Source organism: Trematomus bernacchii, unplaced genomic scaffold (genome assembly GCF_902827165.1).
Source record: "Trematomus bernacchii unplaced genomic scaffold, fTreBer1.1, whole genome shotgun sequence".
Lineage (NCBI taxonomy): Eukaryota > Metazoa > Chordata > Actinopteri > Perciformes > Nototheniidae > Trematomus > Trematomus bernacchii.
Genome location: NW_022988066.1, coordinates 1,271,509 through 1,283,600, shown reverse-complemented (window position 1 = coordinate 1,283,600; position 12,092 = coordinate 1,271,509). Strand labels below are relative to the sequence as shown.

The following is a 12,092-nucleotide window of genomic DNA, read 5'->3' as shown; positions in this document are numbered from 1 at the left end:
TGATGTCACCAAACACACTGATAAGCATGAACCTGTTTGAACATGCAACAAAACACAGTCCTGAGAAGATGTTATATGAAATAAAAATTACCTGTGGTGGAAATGAGTTGTTGGTTATTCAACAAAAAAGGGGTGTTGTGTATTTTTTCTATGATTTTAGAGGTGTGGAGAAAAAGTCAGGAGAAAAAAAACATGAATTTGAGAAAAGTTAAAACAATTAAACCACATTTTTGGTAAGAAACTATTTCCTTATTATCCTTTGTATCTTTTTTGGGAATACTTCCTGTCTTCTAGAGCCACTGCACTTACAAAAATACATTTATAATTACATGTTTTTCTTTCTGAAGTCTGACAAGCTAAATGACCATTGGGTCTTCTTGGTGTAAAATAAATACTTTTAATTGCTACTCCATTAACTACAATAGGCCTCAATACAAAAACAGCTTAGACCAAATGAGATAGTGAGATCTGGATGTCTCTCGGCTGAGGGATAGGATCCTTCCTGCTGAAGCTCCTCGGGGGCGCTGCTCAGGGCGGGGGATTAAAGGCCCTTTGTGTTTGTAATGAGGTGACGGGTTTGCAGTTTTTGTTCAAGTCTGAGAGCAGCGTGATCGGGACGGGACAGGAGGATTTAGCAGCTTTTGAACGGCTGTGTCCTCATTTCACAGAGTCAGTGATCTGTGACGATGTGCTGATCCAACAAAGATCTCTGTCATCAGGCTGCTGCACAGCCCTACTGCAGTCAAACACACATGACAATATTTCCAATTTATTTATTAAAAGGGACATTTACAAGTTGCAATTTAGTGATTGATATTTAGAAACATATTTATTTCTCAGCCTGCCAACATCCTACAGACACATTTATAAAACACAAATTGTCTCGCACCTTTAACAATTCACCTCAGAGTAATATGCCCCATAATAACAGGAAAATCAAAAGACTGTAAACTTCTACAGAAGCAGTTTGAAAGTGAGACTAGGTCCAAATGTGAAAGTTATTGGAGTATCTGGTGAAAGAGGAGAAAACATAATAGATTTGCAGAACATTTTTTCGAGTTGAGAAGGTCAGAGACAGAGTTTACATTTCTGGTGCAATTCATAGATCTTAAATTAGTTATACCGTTAGGAATGAGGCACGACATTACTGTCAGTTACAGTGCAAATGCTCACTCACTAACTTCACTCCACTCAATCGCTCAAACATAAAAACACACACACACACACACACACACACACTAGCTGGGTGCAAAGTCAGGTAGTTAAATCCACAATTGAAATTAAAAAGACTGCTCCACGGATAATTTGACATTGAAATAATGTTTTTTCAGTATGGACAAAAACATAGTGACTTCTAAATATATCTTTTTTTACCCAGTGTATACATTTTTTTTTACTACATTCAATGTAAAAGATGCCACTTCTAAGACCGATCTTTAAAACAAACATGGTTTAAAATCTAAAAACATTTAAGTTATGGCTTATTACAAACCCAACATATCACTTATACACCTTTACAGGAACACAGTGTGTGAATTCATGGACGAAGACAAAACATGACAGAAGAAGACAAACATTAAAACTTTCTCTGTGGAGGACGAGAGGTTAAAATAGATTTTGAAGGTTAGTTTGGATTCTTTGATTTCTTGTCGAGGCAGATCTATTTTAATCGCATTAGGCTGGAGAAGTCTGTAATAGAAGAAGGTTGAGGAGCTAACTCAGCAGCGTGCACGACGCACTGCCACAACAGATATTTAATGCAGGATTCTTCACCCAGTGGCTGTGCTCCCTGGGTCAGTTGAGTCTTAAAGCTGAGTGTACCGCGACGAGTGAACCACACACAGAAGCAGGTCTGAGGTGCCACTAGTGAGCGGGCTGGGCTGCACCTTCACTCTGATCCTGCTCTTTCCTCTTCATCGCCTCGATCACTGCCATCTCCTTGGCCTCCTTCTTCTGGTTCCTGGCTTCAAACTGCAGCCTGACAACGAAAATATCAAAAAGATTCATAATCATCTCTACAGCGATAAATCGGACGCAGATAACGGTGATGAGGAGATGCCAGTTAAGTTAATGAGGAGTCACTGACCTGTTTGCAATTATTCTCTGGACGATGTCATCAGTGGTGAGATTGTTCGCGCTGTCGACTGTCCTGAAGACCCCCCTCTTCTTAGGCTCCTAAGGGCACAACACACATAGTGATATAACTAAAAAAAGGCCATGCTCCAGATATTCCCAAAAATATCCTGAGTAATGAGGCCTACACTTTAACTGAATAAAAACCTGAATGAAGCAATAACACACATCATGACATTACATTACATGTTACTTGTTAGACGCTTTTATCCAAAGCGACTTACATACTCAAAACTTTGGACAATCCCCACAGGAGCAATTTGGGGTGAAGTGTCTTGCCCAGGGACACAACGACATGCTGACTGCAGTGGGGTTTGAACCTGTGGCTCCCTGATACAAACACCTACGGACAACCCACTGCGCCACACGCACCCTCATTCTAACCAATTAGGTAGACTCCGATCATTTTTCAAAATGTATATTCATTCTAGGTTAAGGGCAATAGAGTGCTCATAGCAGTATCCGAAAACGCTCCTCATGGGGCTGTTTCGAGGACACATGCCTGCCATTACCAAACAATTGAAAAGGCAAAGCCACATTGGACATTAGGAAAATTGGATTGCTGTTAGGGAATGTAAGGAGTTCATTTCCTATGCTTATATGAGCAAAACATGCCTCAGTGTGAATCAGACTGTAAGCCAGGACATGTTTTGAGCTTGAAATATTCTCAACGATATACACATATAAAATATAAATGCAGTACAGTGGCAGGGGGTGCTGCACTTTGATCAGAGACAACAGGAGCCTGTACTCACGGCGTAGGGGTCTGACGTGTCCTTGTCAGGAAACACCTCCGTCTTGCCATGACACACCAGGTCCACCTGCACAGGTACACAAACAGGTATGGTTAAACCCCATATCATGCGCAGAGGAAGGAAACTGGAGAGAGAAGAAACTTTACACATGAACTGGTGAATCATTTTTATTTATAGTCACACATTTTCACAAGTAGACTCTTGTCAGGGGCACTTTAGGTAACAGAATGAGCAAATCAGTTACTGAAGGGGGGGCCGCCAAATTATTGTTTGATAATATTTTGACAAATATTGTTTTTATTTATTTATTATTAGACTTTAAAGAATTAAAATGTTTAAAATGATAAATTGCATTAAATCCCTTTTGTGCTACATATCTATAACAGCAAGCTAGTTATATTTGTATTATTATTTTTATTTGAATAGCTTAGTATTGTATGCACCATACAAAGGTATGTTTATACATGGCACTTTAGGCTGTCCTACGTATGGTCCAGTTTAACACGCAACTCCGTTTTCTACATGGGCGGGGGTTTGTCCGCTCCATCTCTCTTTCAGCGAAGGGATCCTTTGCCTGAAAAATGTGAGAACCCTGACCTAGAGGGTATCTGACAGATCTTAATGCGTTCAAGATGATGGTTTTTCTTCTCATATTCAATATGTCCACAAGAGGGCGCCACACAGTTAAGTACTGGGCTTTTTCTAATATATAATCAACACAAAATGATCTTAGGGAGAACCTTTTAAAAGCATAAAGCAAAATAGTGATCTATTTGTATGCACTACACTGTCCAAGACTTTTGAAAATCTTTAAAAAAAGTCTAAGCTTTATGAGCTGTAACTAGTTTTTTGATCTCAGTTAGTTTTGAAATTTGAAATATTGACCTCTGAAAATTGAACAGTGCAGACAGACTACGCAGTATGGTAACTTCTAACGTTTCGATGACACCCCAATGGAACACTATCCTTTTTAAATACATAACAGAAAACTTATTAAAACAGTGTTTTTACTTTAGGAACACATTTTGTTTTTACCTTTGTTGCCAGAAGAAATTAATGACATTTATTAACGTTTGTGTAAAATATTCAATCTTCTGTCTAAGACTCTCTTGATTTATTAAATAAAAAGGTGCCATCCTGGTTAAAAAAGAGGATTAAATAAATAATCTGAAAAAAATAAAAAAATCTTTAAAGGCATTTTACCCTAAAGTGATCCAGCAGATCTTTGCCCACTGCATAGGGAGCACCAATCACCACCTCCGAGACGTACTGTAGAGAGGAAAGAGACAGATTCAAAACAACAAAGTCATGTTTTCTTTCATTCCACTGCCTCACACCAGTCAGGGCATTTCAGCATCAAAGTTAAACAGACGAGCGTGTTGTGGATGCGACACAGCTCAAGGGGCAAAGGTGCTTTTACAGTTCACTGCTTCAATTGGGACTGCGTCATCTGGCACTGAGTAGAACTGATGGCAGAGCACGGGAATGTGGCGGTGTTAGGATTGCGTAACGTATTTGTTCTGTGCACTGTTCTCTGTTCTCATAAGTTGGTTTAAATTGAACACAAACACACAGAGTGCAGCTGGGGGCACAGAGACGCTTTGTTCCAGACTGATAGCTGACCAGCAGGAATGGAGGGAGCAGAGCCAAGTCCGGCCTGCTGCACTGTGGGTATTCAGGCTGGAAATACATCCCGCTGTGATGAACATTAACAGGGCTTTGCATATGTGTGTGTGTGTGTTTGTGAACTCACCCGACAGGCCAGGACACTCAGCGTCCTCTCATGGATGTTCATGATTGGATAGTTCTTCCCCTTGTACCGATTCACCTCCTGAAGAGAGGGAAGACCATCTTTCATTAGTTTGATCCGAATGTTTGTAAACTACTGTCCCAGCATGGTGGGATTTATTTTGTGAACGCTTCTCTGAGATATGTGTGTGTACCTGGTCAAAGTGCAGACCCACGATGACGTAGGGCCTCTCTGCCTGCTTATAGACCATCTCTAAGAAGTCAACATGACCAATGTCTGCAAGGAAAGTGTGGTCAAGGAAACAACAACATGCACCATAGATATGATTTCTTCCATTATTGACATTTCTGCAGAATAAGGATACGGAAGAGGTCGAATGCCCCGGCCACGTAGATGATGGTGTCTCCGGGCTGAGGCTCCTTTCCTGAGGCAAACTGGATGATCTTCTGGGATGTCTGGAGGAACTGAGACACTCCTGTCCAGGGACTGTGGCCTTTAGGACCCTAAAACAAAAGAGAAGTGTTTCACTGGGGAAATAAACTCTAGGTGGTGTCTCATTTTTAGAAAAACTGCAAACAGATATCCATTGTACAAAACATGTGTTTACATGATGAGGTTTGACTCAAATCAACCCATGCTACTCACTTTCCCAAAGTTGTCTGTGTGCTGCTGGTAATCTGGGTTATCCTGCAGAAAACATTAAAGAGGAAGAGATGTGACACCAAAACAAACAAACAAGCCATTGCTCATAAAATGTTAATAAGTAATGAGCATATCTTCAAACACACACTTAAGAAGGTTTATAGTTGTGTGTTAAGGGTGTTATAGAGCAGTGGTTCTCAACTGGTCAGGCCTCGGGACCCACTTTTTCCTTTGTCAATAAATCGCGACCTGAAATTTTGAACCACTAAAATCTATTCAACAAAAAATCGTGCTGTAGTATATATACGCTTTTCATCATACAATATTAATTAAAGTGAAGTACAGTGCATATATCCCTTATATCCCTTCACAGAACTAAAGTATGCTTTTAAAAAAGGTTTAATGAGATGATGGAATCAAAGGTGAACTGTATAACATACAAAGGCACACATGCTGAAAACCCAACCGCAGAAGGGGGGTCTGGGGGGATTCTCCCCCAGGAGATTTTTAGAAATACTAACATATAAACTACACATTCTGGTACACTCTGAGAAGAAAATAAATACATCTATTACTACCCGACATATTAATAATATTTTATGCCATTGTTTGTTTTTCACTTTGTTCTGAAGCTGAACTTGCTGCTCCACACAGAGAGAAGAGTAAAGAGGAGAGAGTCTGTGTGACTTACTTTAAATTGTGGGTAGGGTAGATAGCCCCCATTGTTCTGTGACCTGTCAATCATCAAACCGGGGGTCATATTTCATTATGTGTTCATTTTTATCTGAAGTTGTACCCATGGATGTATAAAGAATAGTTCTACCGCAAAGTTATTCTCCGTGGGGACTTCCGGCAACAATCTTGATTCTGATTGGCCAGAAGACTCGAAAAAACATCAGCAAAGATGTTTTATTGAGAAGATGATCACTACGTGACAGAAGTTTTCAAAACCGTTTATGGTCTCCGGTACTTCCAGTCCAACGCCCACTGCATGCACAGCGTTAGAAAATCGGGCCTTCAAAATAAAAGTTTGACATTTTTTTTCTTCTCTCACACATCAGCGACCCACTCGAAACGGGTCCGCGACCCACTTTTGGGTCGCGACCCACCAGTTGAGAACCACTGTTATAGAGTAGCTATGCAGTTTACACTCACAGCCACCATAGTTGACCTTTATAAATGTAACCATGCGCCAAAATAAACACATGCATAAATCGCAATCACACTATATTTAAAAGTAAAACAAAGAATGTAAACACAACAACTGGTTATGAACATGAACTTATAACCTTGATGTTAGGTTCAAACGCAGCTTTACTCACCATGTTGCTGTGATGGGTTTTGGTCATGAGAAGCATCCGCCCCACCAGGTCTGTGGTGGAGACCCCCTGTGTGCGTCTACATTCCCGGTAGCGGCCTAAACGCTTCACCTCTGCATACGTGTCCTTACCGTCTACCGTCAGCGTTATGTCATCTGTAACACATAAACATAGATATTAGTCATCACATGTAGAAGCTTTATCACATCACTGAGTGGGACTATTCGCCCTAAGACGGCTCACCTCCGTGCACACAGGAGTCACAGTTGTACTTGTCGAGGGTCTCCAGCGTGGTGACGTAGGGCGCTCCTTCTACGATCTCATCCACCCACTTGATGGCCCGTACCATCTTGTAGCGTTCTTCCTGAGTGAAGACCGGAGGACCCTTGTGCTTTGAAATCTCAGCTGTGAGAGAGCATGGGGGGGAAATACAGTTTTAATAAATGACATCAAATTCATATGTATTGACTCTCAATTAGGACTGCACATATGGACAAAAATAACTAACTGCAAATACGTTCACTGTCTTGCGTTGATGATTCATTATATTAGAAGGATTGACCATTTTCGGTTATTCTCTTTACTAGAGAGGATCTGTGCCGAACATAAATGTTTTGTTAGGTCTGCAGAAGATGGATGACTCTGCAGCGCCACAATACTTCATCCAAAATGGTGTTTAACACTTAATAAGCCTTTAGCAAATAGGCTGCTTCCTGCTATTTGAATTTTGCAACTTTGATAACATTCTAGTCAAATGAGCAGCCCTACTCTGTAGTCCTAATCGCTAAGTGCTGCATTCAACACACTCAACTACAATGTATAACAGATCTGCTGCTGTGCCGAGGAGCATCCAGACTTTTCATATAATCAGGGACAGGTCAGCTTACAGTCCCCAGAGGAAGTAACTAAACAAGGAGCTGCAGCGCTCAGTGTTTATGCACCACATATCTGGAACAGATCTACTACAACTCAGTTATTTTAAACAAAGGCTAAAACAGTTTGCCACAGCGTTTTTTAAAAGCTGCAATGTAACTTTGATTAATTAGATTAATTAGAGTTTAGTTATATCTGAATTGTATTTAGCCTTACTCCTCCAAATCCTATTGTGTCCTTTTATATACCGCTAATAGTGATTTTAAGTTGTGTGGCCTTTCAAAACGTGTGGTACAACTGTTACACTCAGTCCAATCTGACATTAAATGGTCTTATTAATGAGTAATAAGTCAATTTCCCCCCAAAAATATTATATTATCAATTAAATGTATGTAATTTATTGTTAGTAAAAATATGTGTTATTTCATGTAATTACATTTGCTTTTAGATGAACAAAGCAGTGATCGTTGCAAATAAAGAAAATAACTTAATAATGTGCATCATCATGCTGAAAAATAAGCATCAGAGCTCTCTGAATGTTTCACCAAAGAAAGAGCTACAGCAACTTTTTACCGGCCTCTAAAAGCAACTAGATGTTAGGAGACAAACCCCATCTTCATTAGTGCATGTTTAAAGGTCCAGTTGTGTGTGTATCTCGGGCCTATGTGTGTAATTATAAAATAACACCATAGTGAAAGACTGAATTTATCCTCAGGTTGATCTTAATTCATATTTTCCTTATATCTCTTTGCTTATTTTCCATTTACCTGCTGTTGTTATTCTTGTTGGCTTTGACTTGTTGTCTAATGTGTATCTGAAGTGCACATCTTGATTTATACCAATTTAGTTCCTGCAATGTAATCAGATCATTAAGACTGCAGCCATATGCACATCTGTAGCTGGCATCAGTCTATATTACACAAGGGACCATATACATGTAAACATTAACAATTGACTAACTATTCAGCCTCTTAAAAGTAATAACAAGTCTAAAGTCTCAGATGTTTATACGATTCTTACCCAGGTTGTCTTTGCAGCTGACAGAGTTGTGTTGTTTTTATTTGATTAGAAATAACTTTATTGTATAGTACCATACAAGTCAGTCAGTAATAACAGTTTATCACAGAAAGGATTATACAGATCATACTTTTTAAGGTTTATTTATGTATGTAGTGCCTCTACTGTGACATGACTCCATGCTTTAATGTTGAAAAAGCTCTTTATTGTTCTCATACTGCCTGTGCTGCAGCACCTCTTTTCACCCTCTGTCTGAAACCATAGCCCAGTCTGCTCTGATTGGCTAGCTGGCCGGCTCTGTTGTGATTAGTCAACAGCTTAGAGATGTCCCTTAACCTATCATTTACAGTGTGTTGGAGTGCTAGCCAATAGAAGCTCAAGTGGTACATTGTGATGTCATTATGTTACAGAAGTAAACAAAGGAGGCATTTAAGAAAGGGGGGGACGGGAGTGTGTGGGAGAGAAACTCCCTCTGGAGGGAACTTTGGGATTTTAGCCTTTGCAGTCCATTTACATGGACAAGAACCTATATATCACTACAGGAAAGGGAAAACCCCCAAAAGCACAATAGGGCTCCTTTAACAGAGATATCCATGTCAGAATGTGTGCATGTGTGTGACAGACTTACCATCTGTGTGCACTCCGACTATGAGGTAGTCTCCCATGGCTTTGGCCTGCCGCAGCTGGTTGGAGTGTCCGTAGTGAACCATGTCATAACTGTGGAGACAGACAGAAGAGCAATGTCACAGATAACAACACACGCTGTCTGCGCTCAAAGAACAGAGGGACAAACTGAATCAAAACAAACAGATAAACACATACAACAATAAGGGACATGGCCTTAACAATGAACAGCCCCCAGCTACAGCTTTCTCCAGCACCATTGCCTTTTACATTACATTACATGTCATTTGTTAGACGCTTTTATCCAAAGCGACTGCAGTGGGACTCGAACTTGCTACCCCCTGATTTGAAGTCCAGCACACTACCCACTGAGCCACAGCCTCCCTATTTTACATTTGCATGAGGGCTTTGACTGGCCTACTCTTCTGGCTCTGTCTTTTAACTTGATCTTATCTGTATTTTAATCTAGAATCTTCATGGTGAACTTGCACAGTAGAGGGAAGCGTGCGTGTGGCCTTTGCTCTGAAAACATTCTCTAGTTTATCTGTGAGAAAGCCAATGATTAGACGCTTCGTACAGTGTGCCAATATTTATTTGTTTTCTGCTATTATATAACTTTTACAGTTAATGGTTGAATTTTTTTTGAGGACGTAAGAACTTCTTCTCCCTTATTTCAACATATTTGAAGTCTTAAAGAGTAATATTCCTAGATGATTAGGATGTTGCTCAGCTCTTTTAATGTTTCTTTAGGTTTTGATGAACATGTGGTTCAGTTGAGCACCCTGCAGCTTGACATTCCTACATTTTCAAAACACTTATTTCAAAATACTGCCCAGTTCAATAACAAACTCCTGTGGGTAGACCTCTCCTCTATAATGTTATTAGCACAAGCTGCTAGTCTGAACACACTTAAGGATAATCCCCTTACTTCCTGCACCTCACCTAGTCAGGATCAGTTAGACACTGTCTCCTCGCTGTAGATGGACTTTAGAGGATGTATATGCAGAACACGGCTTGCTGTTTTCAACATCTGTGAGTGACAGTTTTAGTGAGAGACAAAGTGAATAAATAAAGGTGAAGCCTACTTTTCCAGGTGTACTCTGTGATTAATGGGCTGAATGTGTTTTATAGCTGCCAATATGCATATTTGTAACATGGTAATAGTTATCAAAACAATAACCTACAATGTATTCTTGACCCACCTTTTTGTCAATACTGTAAGTGAAAGCAGTTGTTATTAGACTATTTTAGCAGGTGCTCTTTTTGACAGTATGTCTCTGTGGTTGTCCTGAAACCAATAACTATTACGGTCTGCTGGGTGTTTATCATTTTTTTTTGACAATTAAACTAAACTGCTGCTAAATGAATTGCCTAAACACAAGCCCTTTGAATCCCCCAGGAAGAGGGAACCCCTATCTACCACAACAACATGGCACTTTAGCATCACACTGGACAACATGTTGTTCACTATGCTAGTTATTTATAACCTCCACATGAGATAGGCCGTGTTATAGGCCACTTCTATGAGCAGGGAGTGAGTCCAGGAGAGGATTTATGTGTTGCGCATTTGGATTCCGTTGTCTCCTTGGCTGCAGTTTCATCACGTGAGGATCATGGTTGGTGAGCGAGAGTTTAAAATAACAATACATAATTTACTCACTGCAGGGCTCTAAGGTCCACTTGTGTATTACACCTATATTAAACTATAACAGCTAGGTGTATTCATAAGTGGACTCCTGCACTGTGTTCCTTTCATGGTCTGTTTACTTTAGGTGCAGAAGCTCTCCTCTTTATTTTAGAAGTGCGTGCACACTCCTGACTTAAGCAATGACAATGACAATAACCAGATATTGATGTCTGACTAATTATTTGAGTGTCACAACCAACCTACTCACGGAAGACAAAATAAATGCCCTTGAGTCATCTCCATTTTGCACCTATTTTTAGGTTATTACCCAGCATCAAAAGGCATCAAACATTCATCCCTGCCAAGACTCTTTTTTTAGGCAACCTTGGAGGTGTAAACAGCAGGATTTCATGCAGAATATGAGACGAGAGGGTATGACTGCTTTATACATACATTTTTCTCTGGGTCAGCTGTAAGTCATTGTGGTGGGTTTAAGACTAGTATGCTGCAACATAACACGTTTTCAACTTTAGGTCATTTCTAACCTTTAAATAACCTTTAGTGTCCATTTCGTCTGGGTTTAGTTTCACACATTTAAGAATGTGTTTATAACCTCAGCCTTACTATGAGGCAGTGGACTGAGAGGACCTCGCCCATAACTGTACCATAGGAACTGCTAACAGATGCTAACAGCTGGTGTATTAACATGTAAGAAAACATGTGATGCCTGATGTATTAGTTTTAGGTTGTGCTGCTATTAAAGATAAACATTTTTTTAATGAAAAAATACAATTGTAAGATAAAGTAACATTTGCTATGATTAGTTAGATATGTATGAATGATGAACTAGGTAAACTTCCTGTTGCTACGTAACGATCTGCTAATGTATGTATCGTTAGCTAGCTAGCATTAGCATGCCAACCCACCACTGTGTTGCAAAAATAACTGCGTATAGGACTACAAACTGCGGGACAGAGTTAAATAAAGCAGCACCGACATGATGTCAGCGGCGGGCACCGGGACTCACCAGCCGTCACACCATAACCGGACGACGCGCTTCCTTTTCTCCGGGCTGCACGCAGAGCCACCCGGTGTACCGCAAACAGAGTCCTCCTCCCGCTGCTCCTCCTCGACGTGGTGCCCGTTCTTTATCATTTTGATAGCTTCAAATAACGTAGTGGTAGTACGAATAAAAACAAAAGAAAGGTTAAGTTTCAAAGTAGTTCACTCCTGTTACTCGGATTCTTTCAGAGGACGGTGTTCTTCTTCTGCGGAGCACACATTGACACCGGCCAACGCCTCCAACACGAAATCATCGGTACGTCACGTCGGACCGAGCCACTCGCGCTGAG

At 40.3% G+C, this 12,092-nt stretch overlaps 1 protein-coding gene across 2 annotated transcripts; it reads right to left on the bottom strand.

The window, feature by feature from the left end:
* Positions 1–756: 756 nt before the first annotated feature.
* Positions 757–12,070, bottom strand: pcyt2 (phosphate cytidylyltransferase 2, ethanolamine). Of its 2 annotated transcripts, none has more exons than XM_034120483.1 (12): positions 11,768–12,070; positions 9,118–9,206; positions 6,843–7,004; positions 6,603–6,754; positions 5,284–5,325; positions 5,003–5,141; positions 4,832–4,914; positions 4,642–4,719; positions 4,092–4,157; positions 2,889–2,954; positions 2,087–2,175; positions 757–1,978 (listed from the first exon to the last, which is right to left on the bottom strand). In XM_034120483.1, exons 1-12 carry the CDS (start codon positions 11,893–11,895, stop codon positions 1,864–1,866), a joined length of 1,209 nt encoding a protein of 402 aa, XP_033976374.1. In that variant the 5' UTR covers positions 11,896–12,070; the 3' UTR covers positions 757–1,863. The 2 variants fall into 2 exon arrangements, with proteins under 2 accessions (XP_033976374.1, XP_033976375.1); XM_034120484.1 differs by lacking the exon at positions 11,768–12,070 and adding an exon at positions 8,240–8,322 and having other exon boundaries at positions 9,118–9,172.
* Between the last annotated feature and the right edge of the window lie 22 nt (positions 12,071–12,092).

Bases quoted from the DNA above. Each gene is read 5' to 3' on its own strand.
- pcyt2 (XM_034120483.1), bottom strand. From the start codon at position 11,895: ATGATAAAGAACGGGCACCACGTCGAGGAGGAGCAGCGGGAGGAGGAC. The intron at 9,207-11,767 runs GTGAGTCCCGGT...CTGTCTCCACAG, and splicing joins CGGTTATGGTGTGACGGCTG to TTATGACATGGTTCACTACG. The intron at 4,720-4,831 runs GTACACACACAT...CCCTCTCTTCAG, and splicing joins TGGGTCTGCACTTTGACCAG to GAGGTGAATCGGTACAAGGG.